The 25,217-nt window shown below is 37.2% G+C and overlaps 1 protein-coding gene across 1 annotated transcript in view; it reads left to right on the top strand.

Moving 5' to 3' along the window:
* IL1RAPL1 (interleukin 1 receptor accessory protein like 1) overlaps positions 1–25,217 on the top strand; it is a 726,118-nt gene that overhangs the window by 367,770 nt on the left and 333,131 nt on the right. Inside the window, exons 3-4 of the mRNA XM_032220482.1 lie at positions 531–717; positions 2,455–2,608. Coding sequence (XP_032076373.1) covers positions 531–717; positions 2,455–2,608 — 341 coding nt within the window. The remainder of the gene's footprint in view (positions 1–530; positions 718–2,454; positions 2,609–25,217) is intronic.

Raw genomic sequence — 25,217 nt, 5'->3', positions numbered from 1 at the left:
TTCACTACCGGTTTGGTAGTGGGAGCATGCGCACATCTGGGCATGCACGGAAGGTCCGTAATGACATCTGGGTGGGTGGGTGGAGCCTTGCACCGCCACCACTATCGGTTTGCCCAAACCAATGCGAACTGGCACAATACCACCTCTGGTGTGGAAGGCTTAAAATATATTGCTACAAACTGATTAGTTCAGTTTCAAAGGGTGATAGTTTTTGATCATAATAGGAACATTAAAATGTTAATACTGATTAGTAAATAACTGGCTTTATAACTTTACTCCCTCCATGCAGGAACTTGTCTTGCCATAATTAGAATTAAGGAAATTTTGAAGTGTAATTCTTTTTGCAAAGTAAATGAAACGTATTAATTCTTCTAAATTAAATAAGAATTTAAAATTGGACACACACACACACCCCCTCATTTTACTGAACTGATGACGATTCCTGTTTGCTTGAAAACACATTACGGCATTTACAGAAATTAATGCTGTTTTTAACCATTTTTTCTTATTTGTATTTTGTTTCATGGCAGAAACTCTACTTATTGTATGAAGGTATCCATTTCACTGACAGTGGGTGAAAATGACACTGGTCTGTGCTACAATTCAAAGATGAAATATTCAGAAAAAGCTGAACTTAGCAAAAGCAAGGAAATTTCATGCCCCAACATACAGGATTTTTTAATACCATATAGAGAGCCAGAAATCTTATGGTATAAGGTAAGAAATGTTAAAAATCTTGAACAAAATATTATGTCTTCTTTTGCTCCATTTCTAGTATCTGAATTTTTCTTTTACATAGAATACACGGGTTCATAAGATTTTGAAAAGTATAATTAGAAAAAGGTTAACTGAAAAATGGGGGGGGGGAGTGTTGTAGCAATGTGATATTTGATGGACAAATTTCTAAATGCAGTAGGTCATTTTTTTGTTACTGAAAATGAAATTTCTTTGTTTATATTTTCAATTGTATACATAGCTATTGCATTCTTTATATATTATAAAATATGTTCAGGCATTCAGTAATTAGATAATAGACACATTCATAATGTACAATGATAGTTTTAAAAACCCAAGGTATATAGTTCTAACAAGGTGTTTCTGTGCATAAATGAAAAAAAATTAAAAGATGAATCAAAGAAATCATACTTTAGGTTTTAAAAGTGAAGCTGCATTAGTTATTTTAATAACTAATGTCTCAGTCCCTGGCTCCAGTAGATGGTATTTAACACTGTACTGTTGCACCCATAACATGCCTGACCCAGAAATGAATGTGTCACCCTCTTTAAATATATACTTTTATCCAGTTGCCATATCCAAAGAAAGATATTTCCTATGGAAGAGGAAAGAATCACATCATTTTAAACAAATAAATTTGCCTCATTCTCTTAATAAAATAAGTATATTACTAATGGAACTAGTGACTCAGCCATGAAAAAATAAACCATGGGAACTTAAGCAATTCAAGAACAATGTAGCAGCCAATAACTATTTTATGAAAGACTGTAGTATAGATTATGCTTCCTACATTTCCTCTTCTTTCCTTCCTGAACTTCTATGATCCTTCTTTCCCCATCATTAGTTTACATATTCCCTTTTTTAAATATACTTCATAACTTCTGATAAAGTAGACAGTAGTATACAAGCAAATAGGGTGGCTGGATAGCACATTGGTCAGAGTACTGCCTCTTGAAACATTTCTTACCGATGAAGAAGAGGCCAGCTTTTTTCCCTTTAATTGTTCTCCACGTGCCGAATTCCCCCCCCCTTTTATTGGTGAGATATTTGTGCTCATTTTATTACTATAGATGGTTCATAATATATAACAATTCATTTGTTTCATTTTTTTTCAAAACATTAAAGCATTCCTGGCTGTTCCATTAATCCTATTGTGGGATTTAGGAGAAGCCCTAATTTGATATCTTTCTCTTGCATTTATGGTAACATAAAAAGAAGCCAGAATGCATGAAACCTCTACAGAAATTTTCGTGAAATAAAAGACAAAAGATTTGTGTGCATACATATAACCTCATTCCATCCATGAGAAATTTTCTACTCAAAAATATTTTAAAATATATTTGTGTTTCACAGAATTAAAGATCTACCAATAGGAGAAAAAGTGTTTTCTCCATAAGAATATGTGAAGCAACTACATATTTCCATGAAGCAGTTTTTCTATTTCTATTTCATTGTTATAAGAATATGATTCCAGAGGAGAAAATTGAGAATTGGTGAAAAAGAAAATGAAAGATGAATAAGTCCTTATGTGAATGGGCATATTTTCCTTCTAAATGTGTCCTAAAATAGTTTCCTGTCAAGCAATGCAATGAACTTTGTACTGGTTTTGAGACTTTTTTTTATAAAGCTTTTAAGATTATAGGTTTTGAATCAAACTGATGTCTCAAATAAAAGTACAAGGGCTATACTTACTAAAATACTGTAATTATCTTTGCATAGGAATGCCAAGTCACAACCTGGAGACCAAGCGTTTTGTTCAAAAAGGATATTCTTGTTATCCGGGAGGTTACAGAAGATGACATTGGCAATTACACTTGTGAATTAAAGTATGGACTCTTTTCTGTCAGAAGAACCACAGAATTAACTGTTACAGGTAATTAGAGGTTTTAAGTATATATTTTTATTTTCGATCACAGCTTCTTTTCTTTTTATTGGTGTTTTAGCAATTCACAAAGGTGTCTTTTTAAAAAAAAACTAATATTTTCTGTAGTAAACAGTGACTGCAAGAATTTAGAACAGGTTAATCTTAAACCTATTTTGAAGAGTGGTTGGTAACTTAAACTGTAGTAAAGAGAGTTTTAAAGTTTTGAAGGACAACATATCTATAAGACAGGACAACCTTTGGGCATGATTCTAGCTCACTCAAGTGCATAACTGTTCACTTCAACAGTTATGCACTTGACCTTGGTTGTGTTCTTATAGACGGTGCATTACCCAAATTAGATAACATAATCAGTGTGTGTTATCTAGTTTGGGTAATGAAACATCTGCAAGAAAACAACCAAGGTCGGGGAGCACCAAGAACCCCTCGTTTCATCCTTATAAATATTCCCCTTTATTAGAACTTTATTCAAACTATTGTAGTGCTTGATGAAATAATTTTATCTTTACTGAATTGCTTTCCAATACTTGTGTTAAGATGAAATAGAATCTTTATTTTAGTTCTGTTATCCTGTGAAGAAGCTAATTTAGTTGTTGAAAATGTATTACTTACACTGTTATTGTTGTTAATATCCACCCCCACCATATTTTAACTTTTACTTCTATTTATTTCAGGGAAACAGTAAGGATACAATTATATGTATAGTTATTTTATTATATGACATTTCTGATTGTTACTTTCAATTTATTTTTAGATGATTAAGGGTTTAAGAACTAAATTACATATAATTTGTTATACAGAAAAAGGCTATTAATAAATCATGACCATGGAGAGGCAAAAAAGAGGAAAATACAAAAGAAACCTTTCTCAATCCTGGTAATTTAAGATTTGCATTAAGGTCAGGTTTAAAAGTGTAGAATTGCTTCACCTTATGATCTATACACTTAGAATATAAAATTATAATGCTAGAAGCGACCATGGAGGTCTTCTAGACCAATTTCTTGTCCAAGTCCTTACACCGCCCTGGACAAATGGTTATCCAATCTTTTCTTGAAAATCTCCAGTGAACACCCACAGTTACAGAAGGCAGCTTGTTACATTGATTAATCCTTCTTACTGTCAGGATATTAAAATCAGTGAAAGTTAGTGTTTTCTTTTATTTAATTAATAATAAGCCTATGAAGAAAGCTAAGTTGAAACTGGATAGTGGTTTATCAAAGATTGTTACCTTGGAACATCAGCTAAAAAAATTACATACAGGAAGACAATCTTCCCTCTCAATCAAATGGGTGTTAGCAAGAAAATTGAAAAGTACCTGCGCTAGTAAATTTAGAAATTGTTATAGGTAAAGTGAGTGAAAGTATGCATTTGTTGAGATTTCAGCAGTGAAATACCATTTCTCTTTCAATAAATCTGATTTTAAAAAAGTTCACGGAAATCTTGTTTTCTATTGCCAAGAGCTTTGGTATATTTGGTAAATTAGTCAAACAAGCAATCAGATCTATGTGTTTTTGGACATTTAGATTCAATAGTTATCTAAACACTGCCACATTTAAATCTGGAGACAAATGCAAAAATTAGGGAGTAGCTTTCAATCATGTATCTTCCAGAGATTCAAGGCTGCCAAGCTTTAAATAAATCATGTACAACTGAAAGGATTGTTATAGCAATAGCAATAGCAGTAGACTTATATACCGCTTCATAGGGCTTTCAGCCCTCTCTAAGCGGTTTACAGAGAGTCAGCATATTGCCCCCAACAATCCGGGTCCTCATTTTACCCACCTCGGAAGGATGGAAGGCTGAGTCAACCCTGAGCCGGTGAGATTTGAACCGCTGAACTGCTGATCTAGCAGTAGCCTGCAGTGCTGCATTTAACCACTGCGCCACCTCGGCTCCAGAAGTGGATTCTACCAGTGTTCAACATATAGCTGAATATCTGCATATAATGCAAAATGCATGGTTTACTCTTCTAGCTGACCTGAAAAAAGTTTTCTCTCTCTCTCTCTCTCTCACACACACACACACACACACACACACACACACATCCTGATGGAGAATTTGTTGTGGATTTTTTTTTTGACAAAGGACAATTCTGATTTATTTCTTGTATAGCTGTGAGATAGTTTTTCAAACTCTTTTGCTTAGTCTAAATCCTATAAATGTAAAATAATGTGTCTCACTACCAGCTGTTGATCCCAGCAGCTGTTCAGTCACTTGCAGCTTTTCAGGTTCTTTGCTCTTGCCGTGCTTGTGGGTCACTTCCTTTTGTCTATCACAAAAACTTTAGTGACATAGGCTGAACTTTCTTGATACCTTTTATCTAAGTTTTCTGCTTTCTTTCCTGATCTTTAAATTGCTGCTTAGGAGACTCACATATTTTTTCTTTCCTTTATGAAAAGTCTTCTCCCATTTTGTTTCAGTCACTGGTGCCTATAAACTTGTTGGAAGTTGAAGTATTCTGTGAAGTATTCATTCCCTAGAGTACACAATTGACCTGAATAATAATTAGTGAAGCAGCTTTTGAAACTGTAATAGAGATGAGGTTTCTTTACCAGAAACACCTCACAAGCAGTGGTGAAATTCACATTTTTTTTACTACCGGTTCTGTGGGCGTGGCTTGGTGGGTGTGACAGGGGAAGGATACTGCAAAATCTCCATTCCCACCACACTCCAGGGGAAGAATATTGCAAAATCGCCATTCCCACCCCACCCTGGGGCCAGCCAGAGTAGTTTTTCAAACTACTCAAAATTTCCGCTACCGGTTCTCCAAAACCTGGCAGAACCTGCTGAATTTCACCCCTGCTCACAAGGAAGGTAAAACATGGCTAATTCTATTAGGAGGAGAGTCAAACAGCATGCACTCTGTGCTTGTATACTTAGGAAGAAAAGCAGAGGGTAGTGGCCTCGGATTATCTTAGATAGAGATAGAACTATAGACAAGGAGGTTATACAGAATAAACCCCTAGCTGTCTCTTTTTACTTTTGTGATCATTATATTATAAAGTGCTAAAGACTCAGTCCATTAGCTCTGGATTTCCAAGAACAATATCGTCTTCCCTGAAAAATATATCCAGTTCTGGGGTATTTAGTGCAGAAATAATTAAGAATTTAGTTAAGCAACTTAATATAAGAAGAAAATGATTTTAGAATTCTTACAAATTAAATCCAACTTTATCAAACTGTGATTTATTGTTTCAAGAGATCACATTTTATTTTTCCTCTTTACAGCTATGAGAATTGTTTCCTGAGTGAGAATGCCCTTTACACTAATAATGTAATTTATTAACAACCAAGACAAATCTGAGACAGCCTGAATGTACTTTCAATATATTTATATTAAAGATATATTGACAGTATATTGCTACAGACAACTAATAATGTATCATCAGGAAGATAAATACTGAAAAAAGTAATAAAATTTCCATTTGCAACAGCCATTTTTAATTAATCTGTTGTCCTAGGAAAAAAATAATAGAACTCCATCAACTCATAATTTCCTCTCAGCTCAGTAGAAGAAAAGTGTGAGAAACCATTTAACACAGTGAACATCAACACAAATTCATCACTATCTGATTCAACATAGAGGTGCTCTGAACTGAATTAGCATTAATCTATCATTTTCTTGGAAAGTGGAGAAAACACCACTCCAGTCAGGAGAAGTTCTGTAAGATTCAAATAAAGTCAAATGAGAGATTAACAGTTTAACAGTTAAAGATACCCTTATAGCATAGTCTCCTGATCTAGACTCATTCTGGTTTTAGTAATATTATCAGAAGGAATGAGATGAAATAAGATTTAATGGCAATTCATTATTTATCTGAAAATGAAGAAGTGCTTCCAAAAATGAAGGATTAGAGTTAGACTTTGCATACAATGTAGCAAGGACATAAATTCTATCACAAGCACAAAAACGGTGTAATTAAGTAACACTGGACAGTGAGCCACAGAGCCATTTGTTCAGTGCAAATTGCAGGACTTAGCCAAAGTAACAAAATTTCAGCTGTGTTTAAATCAATTTAGACATGCAGATTGTATAAAGACCAAAGTCACTAAATCGATAAACCTATAAAGAAAAGAAAAAGACTCAAAGAAGCCAATGGAGGGAATACAGAAGTAACATTTTTAAGCCAGTGCACATCACTATACAATAAATCTAATTTACATTCATAGATGAATACAGTATATAAGATTCACATTTTGTAGTTTGCAAATTGTTGTCAAATACTGTGTAAATGTAAAGATTATGTGGCTTTAGTAAGCAATAGGTTTTGGGGAAATCCTGAAATATTGTGCAGAAACAATCTGGTAAATACATAGCAGGTAATGGGCAAGAGGGAAGAGATTGTGCTGAAAACTGCCGAAGTGCCAAAACCAAATAGTATGGCAGAATATTACATTATAATAGAGACAGCTATTTGAATTATATTATATTTTTGGCTATTAATAATGTGGTTTTGTTAGCTGAAGGATGCTTCTGGGTATAATATGAATATCTATATGGAATGAGCTTTTATGAGCTTTTTGTAGTTTCCATTTGTGTCTTCTGTATCTTCTTCAGCTACTCTCTTTTTAATCCTATGCAATTTTTGTATCCTTTCACCTTCTGAGCTCTGCCTTTTATATTCTTCATTTTAGCTTTCAAATCCCTTCTTTGCAACCAAGATTCCTAAAGGAAAATGTAGAGGACCTTGCACTCTCAAGACAAGAAATATACTTAATTTTTCAGAAGTATTATGCAGAAAACATAATGCAATAGAAATGGTAATAAAAACCTTGGGAATGGTGTATCAGACAAATATATAATAGCTAACCAATTAGAAAGATCTTATGGAATGATCTCATTTATGTTTCATTGAGTAAACTGTTTTTCAGAATGTGGTGTCCTGATCACCTCTAATAGATCAGGGGTGTCAAACTCACGTCATCACAGCTGCATCACGTGATGTATCTGGACTTTCCCCACTTTGCTGAAATGGCCATGGGAGTGGCCAGCATATGATGCATCTGGCCTGTGATCTGGGAGTTTGACAGCCCTGATATAGATAGTATATTCACTTTTAAAGTATGTACTAATGCTGAAAATGGCCATGCAATATATTGGTTACTTCACTTAAAGTTAAGGTATATATTTGTATTGATAAATATTTACAAATGAATATGTTTTGTACATTTCTTCATGATGTGCCCAAAGAATTATATGCATTTATAAGCCACCAGCTTAAAAAATAGGTGTACTAATTACATTTTTATATATACGTATTACATTATTACAAACTTATTGTATTAAGTTTGTTTCTTCAAAGTATTTAAACAGTTTAGAGAATTAAAACTCTGTACTGGGGAATTACCTATGAAAAGTAGTTGAAAGGATAGTTCTATTTTGGATATCATATAAATGTTAAAGTCTTTTTGTGTGTGTGTGTGTGTGTGTGTGTGTGTGTGTGTGTGTGTGTGTGTTTTCAAATTCTGTGTAAGAACCACAGCCAACTCCACAAACTCCACTTAAATGTATATGGACTATTTTGCATGATAAAGTTTCAGTTATAGTAACTGAACAGGAGGAGAAATCTGAGCTGGAGACAGTTCAGATAATGCATTTGCATCTAAGGTGAACATTTGAAGAGTGATAATTTTTTCTATAGGTTGTGCTGCATATGCAAGTAGTACATTGGGAAGCCTTAACCTGCAGAAGGGCTTCCATATGGTTATAATTAGTTTACATGGGAACATTCACCGATGTACTTAGACTTCCATTTTTGACAATTACATTGTATGCATGAACAGCTGCTGGTTTATTAATGTTACACTAGTACATGACCTGATAAGGTTTCTTATGATAAAACAGAAATGGATCTTGAACAAAAACATGACATTGATTGGAAGATTTAAAGAAGAAATATACTTATAATGCAAAAATAAGATAGGAAATAATAACTTTGATCTGATTACTCAATTATGAATATAATCCTCAATGAGAGGAAACACTACTTATTTATTTATCACATAAATTAAAATCTTGTTTGTGCATGTGCTAATTATTAAATCTAGGATTCATTAGTGATTACTAGCATTTTAAGTAGACCAGAATGGAGTCTGAAAATGTATATATGTAATATGACACATAGACTCATAGTTATCATTATGAATATTCTCTGTGTGTGTATCTCTGTCTCTCCCTCCCTCCCTCCCTCCCTCCCCCCCCTCTCTCTCTTATGGTGCCCAACTCAACAACTGGATGGCCAACAGTGTTAAAACAAAATAAAACCAATTATAAATAGTCCAAAAGTTAAAGTATATGGTGGCCATGCAACTTTAACACAAATTTCTAACATAACCAAGTAGATGGACCATCCCTCAAGTCCTAGGTCTGGGCATAGAACCAAATTTTCAGAACTTTAGAAAAGGCCCACAGGATTGGGTTCATCCTGATCTCCAGAGGAAATTATAACATATTTTATATGAATGACCTGGCATTTTCATCACTGAATATTATTTATTATTAATAAGTATAATATTATTAATAGTACTGTGGTTATTAGGGGAAAAACAAGGGATATTGTCTTCCAAAGTATTCTGCTTGTAATCAACTACTGACTGAACTACACTTGAATTCTGTAGCCATTTACCTGAGGGTAAAAATCTTTGAACTTAATAGAAGTTAGTTCTTTTGATCAAACTGAAACCTTTCCAACTGTAGATAATATCTAAAGTATTGTACATAAGACGGATTTTATCTTGTTTTCTTCATCTATGCTTTTATATAGCTTTCTTCTTGTAATTCTGAATTTGCTGATAGCACCCTGAAATCCTTATTGCCTCTGCCATTGCCTAGTAGAATGAAGAATATGAATAATGTGCAAAGAGATTGATTACAAATTGGTGCCCTGGATAGATCACTTTTGGGGATTATGGTTATTTTGTACTGACAGTACATTTCTGTATAATGGTTATTTGGGGGAAGTACAGCATCTTGCTTTCATTATCATGTATTCTCCAATATCCTGGTGAATATTTTCCACTATGTTTTCAAGGATGTGGACTTTCTGGCAATTGTGAAATTCAATTTCTTTTACTACCTGTTCTGTGGGCGTGGCTTGGTGGGTGTGACAGGGGAAGGATACTGCAAAATCTCAATTCCCACCCGATTCCTGGGGTATTGCAAAATCTCCATTCCCATCCCACTCTGGGGCCAGCCAGAGGTGGTATTTGCCAGTTCTCCTAACTACTCAAAATTTCTGCTACCAGTTCTCCAAAACCTGTCAGAGCCTGCTGAATTTCAATCCTGCTTTCTGGATTTCATATCAGGGTACATGATTTAAAGGCTTGTCTCAAGGCTTGGCATGCAGAAACATAAGCTGTATAGTAGGCACACTATTTAGTCAGAAGAAGAGATCAACACATGCTGGGAAAACATAATACAAGACAGTGGAAAGTCAAAGGAGATGAAATTTTTTTATAAGAGAAGTCAAGGAACCAAAATATTTGAAAATTAGCAGCATGTTACTCCTTTTTTGAAGCTGGAGATGTGTGATTAAAAGGAAGATGTCAAATTCCCAAGTCAAAATATTTATCATATCTTATAGCCCACAATGAATTGCACTGTATAACATGCATGTTGGATACAGATTTGAATTTCCAATATAATTTCATGAGAAAACAGGATTGAATACTTGCCCTCTGGGTAGTACACAATGCTTTCTCTACTTCTTCTTTCTTTAATATTATTTATCTAAATCATAGGAAATTTTAATTATATTTGCAGTGCTGAATATGTAAATATAGATTGAGTAGTATTTTTTGAAGATTATTTATTTTAACATTTCAACTACTTTTCTTTGGTTTTAGTACGTCTAAACATAAACGTTGGTAAACTTTATTTCAAGTCTTCATATTGCAAAGATAAATATGGAAAAGTATTTTAATATTTAATGTAATATTTTAAATGCACTTTCATACTATTACTTTTATTTTTAAAAAGTAAGGAATGTAGAATAACAATAATGCATCATTTTGTTAGTTTGGCCTGGGAGGGGTGTGTGGAGGAATCATCATGAAATGATGATTCTTTGAATACAGAGATAAAATTACAGTAACAATGCATTTTTTTATACCTTGTCTATAATCTTCCCCATGCCCTGTGATGTGATGTATTAAGTTTCTATCAGAGCCTATAATAATTTTAAAAATAAGATGAGGTATAAGAATTTGTGAAAAAAGTGACTTTATGATGAAAAGTCAATGGAGTTTTCTATATTCTTATATTCTTAAAAAAAAGTTCGAAGGTAATGATAATATATTAAAATTTATGCCACCTAACCTCCACTCTGCAATTGCAGTCAGTTTCCTTTTTCTCTTTTCCTCTGTTTTTCTTCTACATTCTTGCTCAGCACTGACACTCTTTTAAATAAGTGCAGGACATTTCTACATGGGTCAGGGTAGAAAATGTTTCCAGAATAACCTCTTTTATTATATAAATGCTAAGTTTTTTAAAACAATACATTTCAAAGTTACAACAGAGCTGATTGAATAGTAGGTACAGCTGGTCATCAAAATTATGGATATTTCCTCTAAGGTCATGTCATCAAACTTCAGGTGACTGGTAGCCCTCCTGCATTTATGACTGCTGTATACATTTCAATGGCTCCCACTAACCTATGTCTCCCATCTCTGCCTATTTGTCCACCTTGAGCTGTCATCCTTTTTTTTTTTTTTTTTTAGTTTTCTTAGTGTAAATGTGTTTTTATTTTCCATTTTTCATTTTCGTACAGTCACATATATACTGTGCATAACCGGGGCCATATAACATTAAACAATAAACACAGCCATTCCTCTTGTCAACAATACCCCCCAAAATAGAAACCCAATATACCTCTTCGACCCTCCATACACCCTTTCTTTTGCCCCCCTCCAACTTTCCATCTTCCCTCCATCATTCCCCTCTACCCTACTTCCCCTCCCCCTCTACCACTCCTCTCTCCCGGTACACTCCCCCCCTTCCTTCTCACCTTCTCTCCAATCCTCTCTCCCACCCTCTCTACCCCTCTTTCTTCTATCCCTCTACTCCTCCCTTCGGTGTATTTCTACTATTTGTTAATATATTCAGCTTGTCCTAATTTTACAGGGAAATTAAAGAGCAACAGTATACATGTGCAATCGCGTTACCTTGAAATCTAACACATACTATATATCCCCCCTCCCCCCTCCCCCCTAACACCCCACCTCCCTTCCCCCCCGACTTCCCAGAGCCCGTACACGGTATAGATTTTTAACAAACACAGTCTAAAATATGTTAAGACAAAGGAAATTTTAAAAAAAGAAGTTAATAACATCTCTGCATTGAACTCAGCTTCTTCCTGTTGCACTAACTTTGAGAAGTTTAGATTATTCCTAATCTTAAACATAGGCTATCTGGAATTTCTTAGTCCCGTATTTGTTTTGTATATAGTCAATCCATTTTTTCCAGTCTCGTTTATATCTCTCATTTGAATGATCTTTAAGATATGCCGATATTTTAGCCATCTCGGCTAGGTTTGTAACTTTCAATGTCCATTCTTGAGTTGTAGGCAAGTCTTCCTTCTTCCAGTATTGTGCCACCAACAGTCTTGCTGCCGTTATTAGATGCAGAACCAAATTAGTCTCTACCGCTGTAAAGTCAGTACATATACCTAGTAAAAATAACTGAGGAGTAAACTTTATCCTTCTTTTAAAGATATTTTGCATAATCCACCACATTTTTATCCAAAATGCCTTAACCTTTTGACAGGTCCACCATATATGAAAATATGTAGCATCAAGAGAACCACATCTCCAACATTTAGGCTATACATTCGGATACATAGAAGCCAGCTTTTTAGGATCTAAATGCCATCTATAGAACATCTTATAAAACTTTTCTCTCAGGTTTTGTGCTTGTGTGAATTTCACATTTCTTACCCACATTCTTTCCCATGTGTCCAACATTATTGGTTCTTCAATATTTTGAGCCCACTTTATCATACAATCTTTAACTAATTCTGTTTCCGAATCCATCTGTATTAGTACATTATATATCCTCTTTATATGCATTAAACTTTGATCTCTTATTTGTTTAAACAAATTATCCTCAACTTGGATAAAACCACTTTTTTGGTCTATTTTCCACCTGGCCTGTAATTGGCCATACTGGAACCATGTTTGAACTACCTTCTCCTCTTTCAATACCTCTAAAGATTTTAGTTGTAGTACCCCCCTTTCCAAAGTGAGAAGTTGTCTGTAGGTGGTTCATCCTGTTTGTGTGCTATATTCATATTTTCAATTGCATGTCTAGGAATTTCCCACATGGGTAACTTGTCATTTAGTTTATATTGGTATTTTTTCCAGACCTGCAGTAAAGCATTTCTTAAGATATGACTTTAAAAATTCTTATCCAATTTTTTGTTGAATAACAAGTAAGTATGCCAACCATATACCAGATCGTGTCCCTCGATATTCAGTATTCTATCGTTGGTTAAATGAGTCCAATCACTAATTACAGATAATGCCACTGCATCATAATATAATTTTAGGTTAGGTAATTTCAAACCTCCTCTCTCGTGTACATCTTGCATTATTTTCATCTTTACCCTCGGCTTCTTTCCGGCCCATACAAATTTATTGATACCCTTCTGCCATTCTAAAAGATTCGCATCTTTTTTAAGTATAGGTAACATTTGAAAAAGAAATAAAATTTTTGGTAAGATGTTCATTTTCACTGCCGCTATCCTACCCAGCAAAGATAAGTGCAATTTATCCCATTTTTTCATCTCTATCTGTATACTACGCCAAAGTGGTTCATAATTATGCTTATATAATTTCCCGTTTGAGGCTAAAATATTAACCCCAAGATATTTGACTTTTTTGACTACCTCATATCCTAGCATACCTCCTAGTTCTTCCTTTTGTTTAGTATTCATATTTATAGCTAATATTTTTGTTTTTCCTAAATTTATTTTAAAACCAGACATATTGATTAATCGTATTCATTAAAACCATACTAGATTCCTGCGGTTGTTCCAATATTATGATCAAATCATCCGCAAAAGCACGGACTCTGTATTCTTGCTGCCTAATCTTGATCCCTTTTAGACCATCCAAGCCCCGTATTTTATTCAACAATACTTCCAAAGTTATAATGAACAATAGTGGAGACAAAGGACAGCCCTGTCTTGTACCTTTTCCAATTTGAAAAGGGTCTGTTAAACTTCCGTTGACTATGATTTGAGCTGTTTGCTGTTGGTATATTGCTTTGATTGACTGTAAAAAGCTATCTCCTATCTGCATTTTTTGCAATATCTTCAACAGAAATTGCCAGTTAACTCGATCAAAGGCCTTCTCAGCATCCAGAAATATAAACGCAGCATTGATTTGGTTGTTCTTTCCCAAATATTCTAATGCATTAATAATTAGTCTGACATTACTCTTCATCTGTCTCCCCTGTATAAAACCTGTTTGTTCGGTGTGTATCAATTGTTGAATAACCAACATTAACCTATTTGCTAGTATTTTAGTAAAAATGTTATAATCTACATTAAGTAATGAGATAGGTCTATAATTTTTGGGTTGGGTAGTATCTTGATTTTCTTTGGGTATCAAAGATATAAACGCTGTCTTCCAAGATGGGGGCACTTTACCTTCTGTTTGAATTTTATTAAATAGTTCTCTAAGAGGTTCTACCATTCCTAACTGTAAATTTTTATAGTAAACCGCTGTCAAGCCATCTGTGCCTGGCCCTTTCCCTAACTTTAGTTGCTTAATTACCTGCAAGATTTCCCCTGAGGTTATTGGTTGGTTCAACTTTTGCCTGTACTCTTCTCTAACTAAGGGTATTTTCTCTTTATCTAAGTATTTGTCTATATCTAAACCCTTAATTTTGTCCCCTTTATACAATTCTGTAAAAAATTCCCAAAATGCCTTTTGAATCTCCTCCTGTTGAAACACCTCCTTCCCTCTATAAATCAGTTTGGTTACATTTCGAGTTTTCCTTTTTTTCCTAATCTGATAAGCTAACCATCTGCCCGGTTTATTTGCGTTACAAAAAGTGTTGTGTTTTGCATATAATAAACTAGTGGCTACCTGGTCAGAGATCAACATATCAAATTGGGATTTTAATATGGTAATTGCTTCCTTAACCTTTGTATCGCCTGGATTCAATGTTAACTCCAACTCTTTCCCTTTAATTTCCTCTTCCAATTCTTTTCGTTTTAGCCCTTGTTTATGTCTATGTATTTTGTTTATATTCATCAGTACTCCTCTCATATACGCTTTGCTTGCATCCCATACAAATTCCATAGGTGTACCCTTATTCATATTCATAACAAAGTATTCAGATAACATTTTTTTACAATCATTAATGTACTTTTCATATCTGAATAAGTTTTCATTCAGCCTCCAAGACCTTCTTGCCTGCACTACCCTTCCCAATTCCATCCAAACTGGGTTATGATCCAAAAGGACCCTAGCCGCAATCTTTGTCTTCTTCACCCTAGAAAGTAAATCATTAGTGATTAGTATAAAATCAATCCTTGAAAGGGTTTGATGTCTATCAGAAAAGAAGGTGAAATCATATTCCTCTGCGTTTCTTTCTCACCAAATATCTCTCAATTCAAAGTCATCCATCATGTCAAAAAAAGGTTTGGGTAGCTTAGCTCGCATTTTAGTATTTGGGCGAGAAGTCTTCTTATCTCTTTTTGTGTCAATCACACCGTTCCAGTCACCCAATAGTATACAAGACTTATAGTCCCACTGTACTAATTTAGCATGAAGATTTCTATAGAATCTGTCTTGCTGTTGATTAGGAGCATAAATTCCTGAGCTGTCATCCTTGATGCTCCCACTTCATCATCTTCTTCCTTCAGCTGCTGACAAGCACCTGGCTGAGATGGCTGCTGGCCCCTTTTAATGCCTTGTGCCCTACACTCAGATACTCCATCATGCCCTATCATCTTTAGCTGAACTTTGCCTTCTTCCTCCTACTGTTGATGAGATGCACCTGACCAAGGAAGCTCCTGACCCTTCACAAAGCCTCAATGAAGGGACAGGAGCTCCTTCGCCAGGTGCATGATGTTGTTAATAGACAGGCACTTGATTGACTAATTGATTGATTGAGCCATTAAATTGATGTTGACTCTTATCAATTACATAGGTTTCCTCCATGGTCTTTCAATCTTACAACAATGCATGTATCGCCACTATAACTATCCACCTTGATTGTCCCTTTCCCTTCCAGCTTTCCCAGCTTTCCCAGTAATAGAGTCTTCTCTAGGTTTTTGCATAATGTCTCTGTCAAGTGTTCCTCTATTCAAAACCCAAGAAAGGAAACCCCCAACTCCATATTTGTTAGAGAAGAGATACTTTTACTGAGTTTGAGATGATAGCAATGAAAGAAAAGTAAGATCTGAGGCTAAAGGCACGAAAGTTACATATTGAAAATATTCCAAAATCCCTCCCCCTAAGGACCCAGGCTGAATACCCAATCCCCAACCCTTTTGGTGTCATGTGGGGCATGGTGTTTTCAGGTGTTTTCACCCACCTGGTATGCTAGGATGGTTGACCTTGGCTGACTATAAACAAGTCCATTCAGCTGTGCAGTAGACAATGAGAGCAAACTTCCCTTTTTGTTCACACCTCCTTCTCCAGCTCACTTTCCCACTTAAATACCAATGCTCCCCCTCCCATTACTATGGCAACCGATAGCAAGTAAGCATCATAGAGGCTGACATTTGGCCCTCCTACAGTAGAAGCGATAGCCCTGGGGGAAAAGAACCCAACACAAAATAGACAAGGTGGAAACATCTCCAAAATACAGGAACATTTACAACAATAATGTTAAGACTTATCAGGATATTTGAAGTGAAACAACTGTAAAAGCCTTGGGGCTCTGACATCTCACTCATTTACTCATTCAGACTGAGAGGAAGGAAAGTTTTTCTAGGCAACTAAATACTGTACTTTCCCCCTATTTTTTCTGGAATTGAGGATCTCTTTGAGCTCAAAACTTTGTTCTCCTTTGAGGAGGAAAGGAACAGGATGGGGAGGTAGTGATTCTTAACTTTCCTAATGCCGCAACCCTTTAATACAGTTCCTCATGTTGTGGTGACCCCCAACCATAAAATTATTTTCGTTGCTACTCTATAACTGTAATTTTGCTATTGTTATGAATCGTAATGTAAATATCTGATATGCAGGATGTATTTTTATTGTTATAAATTGAACATAATTAAAGCATAGTGATTAATCACAAAAACAATATGTAATTATATATTGTGAAATATTTATTTCTAATTACAAATAAATGAAATTTCTGTCTTTCTGTCTCTCTGTCTCTCTCTCTTTGTGTCTGTCTGTCTCTCTCTCTGTGTGTGGCTCTTTGTCTCTCTCCTCCCTCTCTCCCTCTCTCTCTCTGTAATTCTCTCTCTGTATCTCTCTGTCTATCCCTCCCCCATCTCTGTCTGTGAGTCTCTGTCTCTTCCCTCCCTTCCTATCTCTCTGACTCTGCTGTCTGTCTGTCTCTCTCACACACACATACTGTGGTCACCTCGCCTCCTGTTCTTCAGCTGCTGCACAAGCCCAGGTGCCATGCACTGCCCTCTTCTCTCTGACAATTGCCTCGTTTCCAATGGAGGGGGTGGTGCCTTTTCCTCCCTCTGCATGGATTTCCCATCCCCTATTGGTCCCATTGTTGCTGGAGCTGCTTTTGCTGAATCCAGCACTGAATTCATGCCCTTGGCTATCGCGTGCCTCCTTTCTTTCTCTGCCCGAACTAGCAAAGAAGGTGGGCCACTAAACCACCCGCTCACCCACATTCAAACCAGCCTGCCCCTTCCTGTCTTTTGGCATGGGCTCTCTGGAGGGGGAGGGAAGTTCTTTACAAAGACTGGCTTCTTTCCTTTTCTCCTGCGGCTGGAAAACAGACATTTTCACAGCGATGGCAGAAACACAATCCCGGGCAGTCAGTTCTTGCTCTCCCTTCTCCAGGCATGTCCCGTTGTTGCTGGAGCCGCTTTTGCTGAATCCGGTGCAGCGGACTCTTGCCATCGCTGAGAGTTTCTCTGGCAGCCGCTTCTCGCCATCGCCGCTGTGTTATTTTTTATCATTAACTATATTAAAAACAAAAATTTATTTAGAGTAAATAAACATATAAAACATATTTACTTATTAAGAATTACTGGACTTTTATAATTTAAAAAGCTGCAACTCAAAATAATTTTGGTAGGGGAAATTGCTATCAATCTATATTATTATTATGATCAGTTGCACATTCAGTCAGATGTTTAAACTGGATTTGGCATTTTTATTCACCCATTGAGTTCTTCCCAAGGACCCGTTGTTTGAAGGATGTAAGTTGTTTCAAATATCTGTGGAGATTCTCAGTCATCCAGGTCATGGTTGTTCCAAAGGTGCTTTTTTCAAGAGGCAACTAGACTTCCTAGCCAACCTGACCCTGGGTAAACTGGTTGTTAAATTACCCTCCCCCTGCCACTATCAAGGTGAATCTTGGATACTGTGCTGCAATGAGAAATGGGAAATGGGAAATGGAGCGGCCGACATGAGGGAAGGAGGAGGAGCAGAGAAAGTGATGTCCTCCTTCCCTTGTGCTGGCCGCTCTGTCACCCATTTTGCCATTGCAGCACAGCACCATGGAGCTTGCCCCACCCACCACCACCCAGATACCCTTGCTTCTCCCAAGCATTTCTTTGCCTACCTGATTTCTAGCTTCATTGCATTTCTCCATTGCATTTCTCACTCTGTCCTGCCTGCAGTGACAATGCCAGCTGTCTCTTCCTGGCCAGAGCTGGAATGCCACATTTAAGTGCCAGTAAATGCTGGCTTTCTCTCTGGTGGGCCTATTTCAGCACCTGGCAGTCAGATGCCCTCATTCCCCCAAGCATTTCTTTGCCTACCTGATTTCCAGTTCTGTTGTGTTTCTTGCCATCGTGTGCAGGGAAACAAAAGTTTGTGGGACTAAAAAAAAAAGTTTAATCAATCAATTCCAACTTTGCAAAGGCTAGAATCGATTGATTGAACTTTTGTCTTTTTAATCAACCTGTTTGAACCCTATGGGCTTTGCCCACGCCCCAACCCATATCCCTAAGTCTGTGGCTACCATCCAGCTCATTAAACATCAGGTACACTGGAATCAATTAATGCATTATGCCTGCCCCGTTTTCCCAATTGGGAATGCTGGGTTCACTCAGCATTGGGTCCCCATCCTTATTGTCATCGTTGTCACTGGTAGTTTGGTACTAGTCAGCCGTTATTTTGTTTCCTACTCTGGTTGGGAATAGCAGTACCACTGCTGCCTGGGTTACTACTCTGGACTTCCTGGGGGTCCTCAAAGGGGTCTTCTTTGCCTGGATCAACCGGATCAACTGGTGAGGACCTGCTTTGGCCTGAGGGGTAGAAGCCAGTCATTCAGCCACACAATGGCCTGGCTGGCCACACCAGAAACACTGGACACACCATCCTCCCCTGTGGGCTGTGGGCTGTGGGCCAGAACTGAACTCTCCTCTGAACTGGCACTCCTGCAATTCAGCATCCAGTTCCGCCACTGCCTAGTATGACTCACCCAGCCAGTGCGGTAGGCCCCAATAGGCACACACTTGGCATAGGTTCTGGTCTAGGCCCGCCTTGAAGTGATTAGCCAGCAGGCATTCAGGCCAAACCCTCACCTTACCAGTGGCCCTGTGGAAGTCCTGATTGTAGTCCCCTGCTGACCGGCCACAATGTCATAGCATGAGATCCCCTTCCTTCCAGTGTACTCTGGTTACATCCTCAAACCGACCCCTGAGCATGTCCAGGAAGAGGCCATTGTCCGCTAGTTCTATGGCATGCTCATTATGGATGGTCACTACCCACTCAGCTCTGGCCAAAACTGCCACCACCATGCCCAGTGTGATAGGTAGACATGGCTATAGTGGTCTAGGTGGCTAATCACTTGACTGAGGAAAAGAGCCAAATGCTCCGGATCCCTGTCGAACGTCGCCTTCAGGGCAGGAGATTCCAGGACCAGTAAGGCCAGTAGCCATAAGCCATTTGGGTCCCTGCAAACCATGGCCAGCCTGGCACTGCCTCCAAATCCTGGGTGCCAACGATAGCTCCTGATGGCCAGAGGGTGGGGCTGTCTATTGTGAGACTTGGTAATGAGCCCCTTCCCCTGCTCTGTTGGTTACACCAGTCAGCAACCCTAGCTTCCCAGCATGGACCCACTCATGACTACTCAGCAACAGGGCCTCCCATACTTGGTGTGGGGGGGAGGGTTTCCAAATAGAGCTTCGGACTGACCAAGTGAATCCTGGTAATGTTTGGTTCCTGCTGCCATGCTGACCCCAGGTCCCATGGCTGCCCGGTGGAGGCCTCCTGGAAGTATCTCCATAGTTAGAGTGCCGGGTGCAGTTGGGTAACTGCCCTTGTCATCATCATCCCCACTCAACTTTCATTCCCACCACAGAGTCATATGTGCACCAGAAGCCAAGAGGTGAGAGGTGTCCAGTCCCAATGGTTACCACTGAGCTATGCCACCACTCCTTCCTGGGGCCTTGCTCCCAAGCCACATGGCAAGGATGCAACACACTCCTTTGGATACATAACTGGCTGCACTGGCATCCCTTCTAGCTCTGGCTGAAGAACCACTTCGGCCACATAAGTCTCCAACATGCCTACATTAGCTGCTGGAGCCATCCCCTCTGACATCCTCCCTTTCTAACCCTAACCCCACCCCCTTCACCCATGCTCCTCCCACCCTGCTTTGGCAAGCCCGTGCCTCAAGACTTGACATTGCCTTTACTTTTTCAAATAAATCAAGACTTATATATCCAGAATTAGTGATTGATTCTTCTTTACAGAACTGATTCTTTAAACTTTGGTGAAACTTCATATTTCTCTCTCTTGCAATTCATTTTGTGGCTTTGTCAAGAGCACTTTTAATCTGGTTTCTGTTTCCTAAAATATTAAATTCTTCAGATTTGATCATATCCTTTGCTAATTCATCCAAATTATTATATTAAGCAATAGTGGGTCAGAACAGAATCCTGCAGTATGCCTGTGGATATTTATCCAAATTTTAAGATAAAGTTAATGAGCACTTCTGGCTATAAGCCATCATCTAGCTAAAACTAATATAATACCAGCATCCTGTGACCCATATTTCATCAGATTATCAACAAGAACATTATGCTATGTTCATAGTATTTCTGTAATATATCAGCATTATCATTTTATTTTGTGTATGGAAATAACATTTGTTGAAATAAATGCTAACTGGTTAGATCACAATATTTGTCCTAACTACTGAGAAGCAGATCAATTACCTCTCCTGCTGTAGATATATTGATAATTGTCCAAGTCATATTTTCATCTTTTGGAGCTATGTCATTTCTTCCCATGCTACCTTATCTGTACTTCAAGATTTTTCTGATATTACAGACAAATACTTGAAGTATAATTGCAAATTGCTCTAACACTACATGAAGTAATTTGATTAGTAAGAATATGTATTACTTAGATAGTCCCATGATTTTTTTTTGTATTTAAGTTGGTTACAACTTAAATACAAACTTAAGGCTTCATTCTCTGTTTGGTTCAAATATCCATGTGAGCACCAGTCTTTTATATGCTTCATTGCTCTCAGTTCCCAAGTTCTGGTTTAGTTCTGCTAGAAGGAATAGGACACTTGGGGATTATAGTATCAATTACTTTGGCAAAGATTAGCCAGATTCATTGAGAGACCATAAGGAAAATTCCCTAAATGTGTCTTCCAGTTGACGTTGCAGCAAGAACAGCTGGAAAATAGCAGAGCTTCCCCAGGCTCTGTGAAATGCAGCCAGCAACTGCCGGGAGATCCTAGAGGGTCAATCCACCCTGGTGGAGAGGTAAGAAAGGAGAGGTGCTTCATTGATCATGAGGAAACCACAATTTCCTCATTGATCCGAAGAAAGCTTTCCTGAATGATGACCGTTTTGGTCTGTCACAAGCTGGGACAACCAGGACACTAAGATCTTGTGCTGGAAGGTTGCGTGGACAGAGCAGTGAAACGGGGTGAGATAACTTCCAACTTTTACCCCAAAGATTTAACCCAAGTTAAAAGATTAAAAAAAAAAAACAATCTCCAATAAGAAAGTGGCAATTGCATTTATGGAGAAGGATTAAAGCCTAAAAATTAAAGAGATGTTTTAAAACACAGAAAGCCTGAAAAAAAATTGAACAACATTGTGAGAAGTGATTATTGGAAGAAATTGCTTTGCTAAACTCTATCTTTAACCCCCATGAATGGTTGACAGTCAGCTGTTTTGACTTTTACATTCTGTTTAATATTGGAATTGGGGAGCAGGGGAGCCATCTACTGGAAGAGGAAGATCACTGCAATGTGGGAAATTTGAGTGAAAGTGATGAAAGGAGAGAGAGCAAAGAACACCTGGATGGCTATTTGACCTTGACTTTATCTTAGTAGGTGATTTGGAGGCTTGGAAATATCTACTGAGGTGTTTGAAGTTTCTTAAAGCAAACTGAAGTATAAATACCATAACTTTATTGAACTGTTCATTGAAAGGTGGATTTGAAAGATTTGAAGAAAACTGGTGGGCCAAACTGGATTTGGTTCACTAACATCATTTAATAGTTCATCCTACAAGGCAAAAGAAGAAAGGTGATAGAAAAGGGAGGGGAGAAGAAAAGACAAATAAGACTTTAAAATTTGGACAACTGGAAGGTGTAAACTGGAAACTATAAAAAACTATAAAGTATAAATTTATAGTTTTTAAGGATTAGAAAGCTAAGGAACATGGAGGAATAATTCTGGGATTGATAAATTTTATTAATAATTGACTTTTTGGGAGTTTTTAGGTATTGGGAAACTGGAATATTAGAAATACATTGAGTAATTTTTAATATATTAATTTGGTACAAAATAACTCAGCAGGAGACAATAAAGTTTTATGAAGAAATTTCAATTATGGCTAAAACCTTTTATGAAAGTGTGACAAAGAATCATAAGGAAATGATGGGATTGTCCAAAAATAAAGAAGTGATTCCCATCAACAAATGGTGGGGAGGAGGAGCCAATGTCCCTACAGTACGGACGTGCGGTCTCGATGCTCTGAGACTGCAGCCAATACTTTTGCCACTGGGGGGTCCAATCAGACCTAAACCGTCCTGAACAGATGGTAAACAGGAAGACCACATCTTGCTGATATCAGGGACAACGTAAGTCTCTGATTGATACAAGAGAAGGACTTCAAGCTGGTGACAAAAGACAGCCTAGGCTGATGAAGTGGGGATGGCTAAGGAATGGAAGGAAACAGAAAGAGAAAGTGTGATCATCTGGGGAATCCTTTCTATTTTGAAAAAAACCTGCCCAAAAGAATCTCTTTTTTATGCTAAACTAAATCTTTAAGCAGAAGAAGTTAACGGCGGAATTGATCTTCATCGTTTTGGTTTGGTTAGTATGCTTTTCTTCTTGTAACTATTGAAATGCTCCTCACAATTTTTTCTCTCTCTCTCCCCTCTGCTTAAAGTGAACGGACCGGTTTTTCTTCTTCAGCTCCTTCCTGCTTTATTTTTCAATTTAAGGACTAAAATCACCCTCTCTACTCTAACAAAAATCGTCTATTATTTGCTATTAAACTCCATTTAAGAACTTTGTCCCTCCTAAATCTGAGACAACAGAAGAAAGTGAAAAAAATGCTAATTTTGCTGCTTGAAAACTACAGGCTAGAGCTTTTTTTTGAAACCACGCATTTGTTCCTGTTTCTCTTTTGATATCACTGTCTTCGTGCTTCAAAGCTCTGTAACTAAAAGTGATAAGAGGAAGGACACAAATTGTTTACCGCAGCTGTCTCTTGAGAGCTCTATCGGCACTGGGAGAAGGGAAAAAAACAGAACCTCTCTCTTGTGAAGATTAAAGCTACAGTGGCAGTAATTTACAATTTGGAACATGGAGCAATTTACAGAAGAGGAAACTTTAATTTTGCAAAAGATTTGGGATGCAATTCAAAAGTTATTGGTAACTTGGAGAATTGACAAGAAGATAGAGTTTATACCAGAAAAAAATGAGGGAGATGGAGTTCCAAAAACTGAGGAGAAAAATGAACATAAAGATGAGAAAACTAATGATTTGATTTCTGAAATGAAAGTGGTTGAAAGGAAAAAAAAAGTTTGGAGGGGGGGAATTTGATGGTCTGGAGCTCTACCCCAAATTTCAAGGCACAAAAGAAGAAAAAAGAGAAAAAACGATGGTTTTAAAGAGAAAAACCTATCAGAAACAGGATTGACAATCAAAGATAAATCAATTAAAGTAGCAAAAGGGCATTGAGGTTACCTGAGAGATCCAACAGACAACAAGGTACAGAGAGATGTCCATAAAAACTTTACCAAGGAAATAAATAGAAAATTAACTCCACAAATGGCAAAAGAAATAAGACTACATGCCTCCTGGAAGGACACAGGTTGATATCTGAAAATTGATAATAATAAAAAATAATAATAGCTAAGTTTGATGATTAGTAAGTAGGAATTTAGTAATCCTTTAGATTTCTTGCTTAAATAAATAGTTGATAATGGTAACAAGGTATATTTCTATGTTGGCTGGAGGTGAGGAAGCTGGATATAAGTAATAAATGATTTCATTAACAAATATTAATGATGATGATGAAGAAGAAGAAGATAATAATAATAATAATAATAATAATAATAATAATAATAATAATAAGTATGATCACATACTCAGCTGCTGTAAAAAAATCACGCAGACTGATTATAAATTGCGGCACAATTCAGTAGCACAAATGATCCATTGGAATTTGTGCAAAAATTATAATATTAAAACAGCAACAAACTGGTGGGAACATCAGCCTGAAAAAGTCACCGAAAATCAGATGGTCAAGATCTTGTGGGATTTCCGTATACAAACCGACAAAATACTGGCGCATAATACACCAGACATCACACTGGTTGAGAAAAATAAGGTCACAATCATAGACATCGCAATACCAGGTGATAGCAGGGTCGCCGAGAAGGAACATGAAAAAATCGCAAGATACCAGGACTTAAAAATCGAAATTCAACGACTATGGCACAAACCAGCAGTGGTAATTCCAGGGGTAATTGGCACACTGGGTGCTATTCCAAAAGCACTGGAATTACATTTAAAACAGTTAAAAATTGACAAAATCACCATCAGTCAAATGCAAAAAGCCGCACTGCTTGGATCTGCACGCATAGTACGAAAATACGTTACGACGTCCTAGGCCCCTGGGTGGGGCCCGACTAGTAACCAATGCCAAATCCGGCGAAACAACTGGCCGCTGTGATACAATTGTACAATAATAATAATAATAATCCTCTGATGATGCCAAATGCAGACTTTGCAAAGAAGCTGATGAAACTGTTGATCACATACTCAGCTGCTGTAAAAAAATCACCCAGACTGATTATAAATTGCGGCACAATTCAGTAGCACAAATGATCCATTGGAATTTGTGCAAAAATTATAATATTAAAACAGCAACAAACTGGTGGGAACATCAGCCTGAAAAAGTCACCGAAAATCAGATGGTCAAGATCTTGTGGGATTTCTGTATACAAACCAACA

The sequence above is a fragment of the Thamnophis elegans genome, chromosome 6, assembly GCF_009769535.1.
Source record: "Thamnophis elegans isolate rThaEle1 chromosome 6, rThaEle1.pri, whole genome shotgun sequence".
Lineage (NCBI taxonomy): Eukaryota > Metazoa > Chordata > Lepidosauria > Squamata > Colubridae > Thamnophis > Thamnophis elegans.
This window is presented reverse-complemented; position numbering and strand designations above follow the sequence as displayed.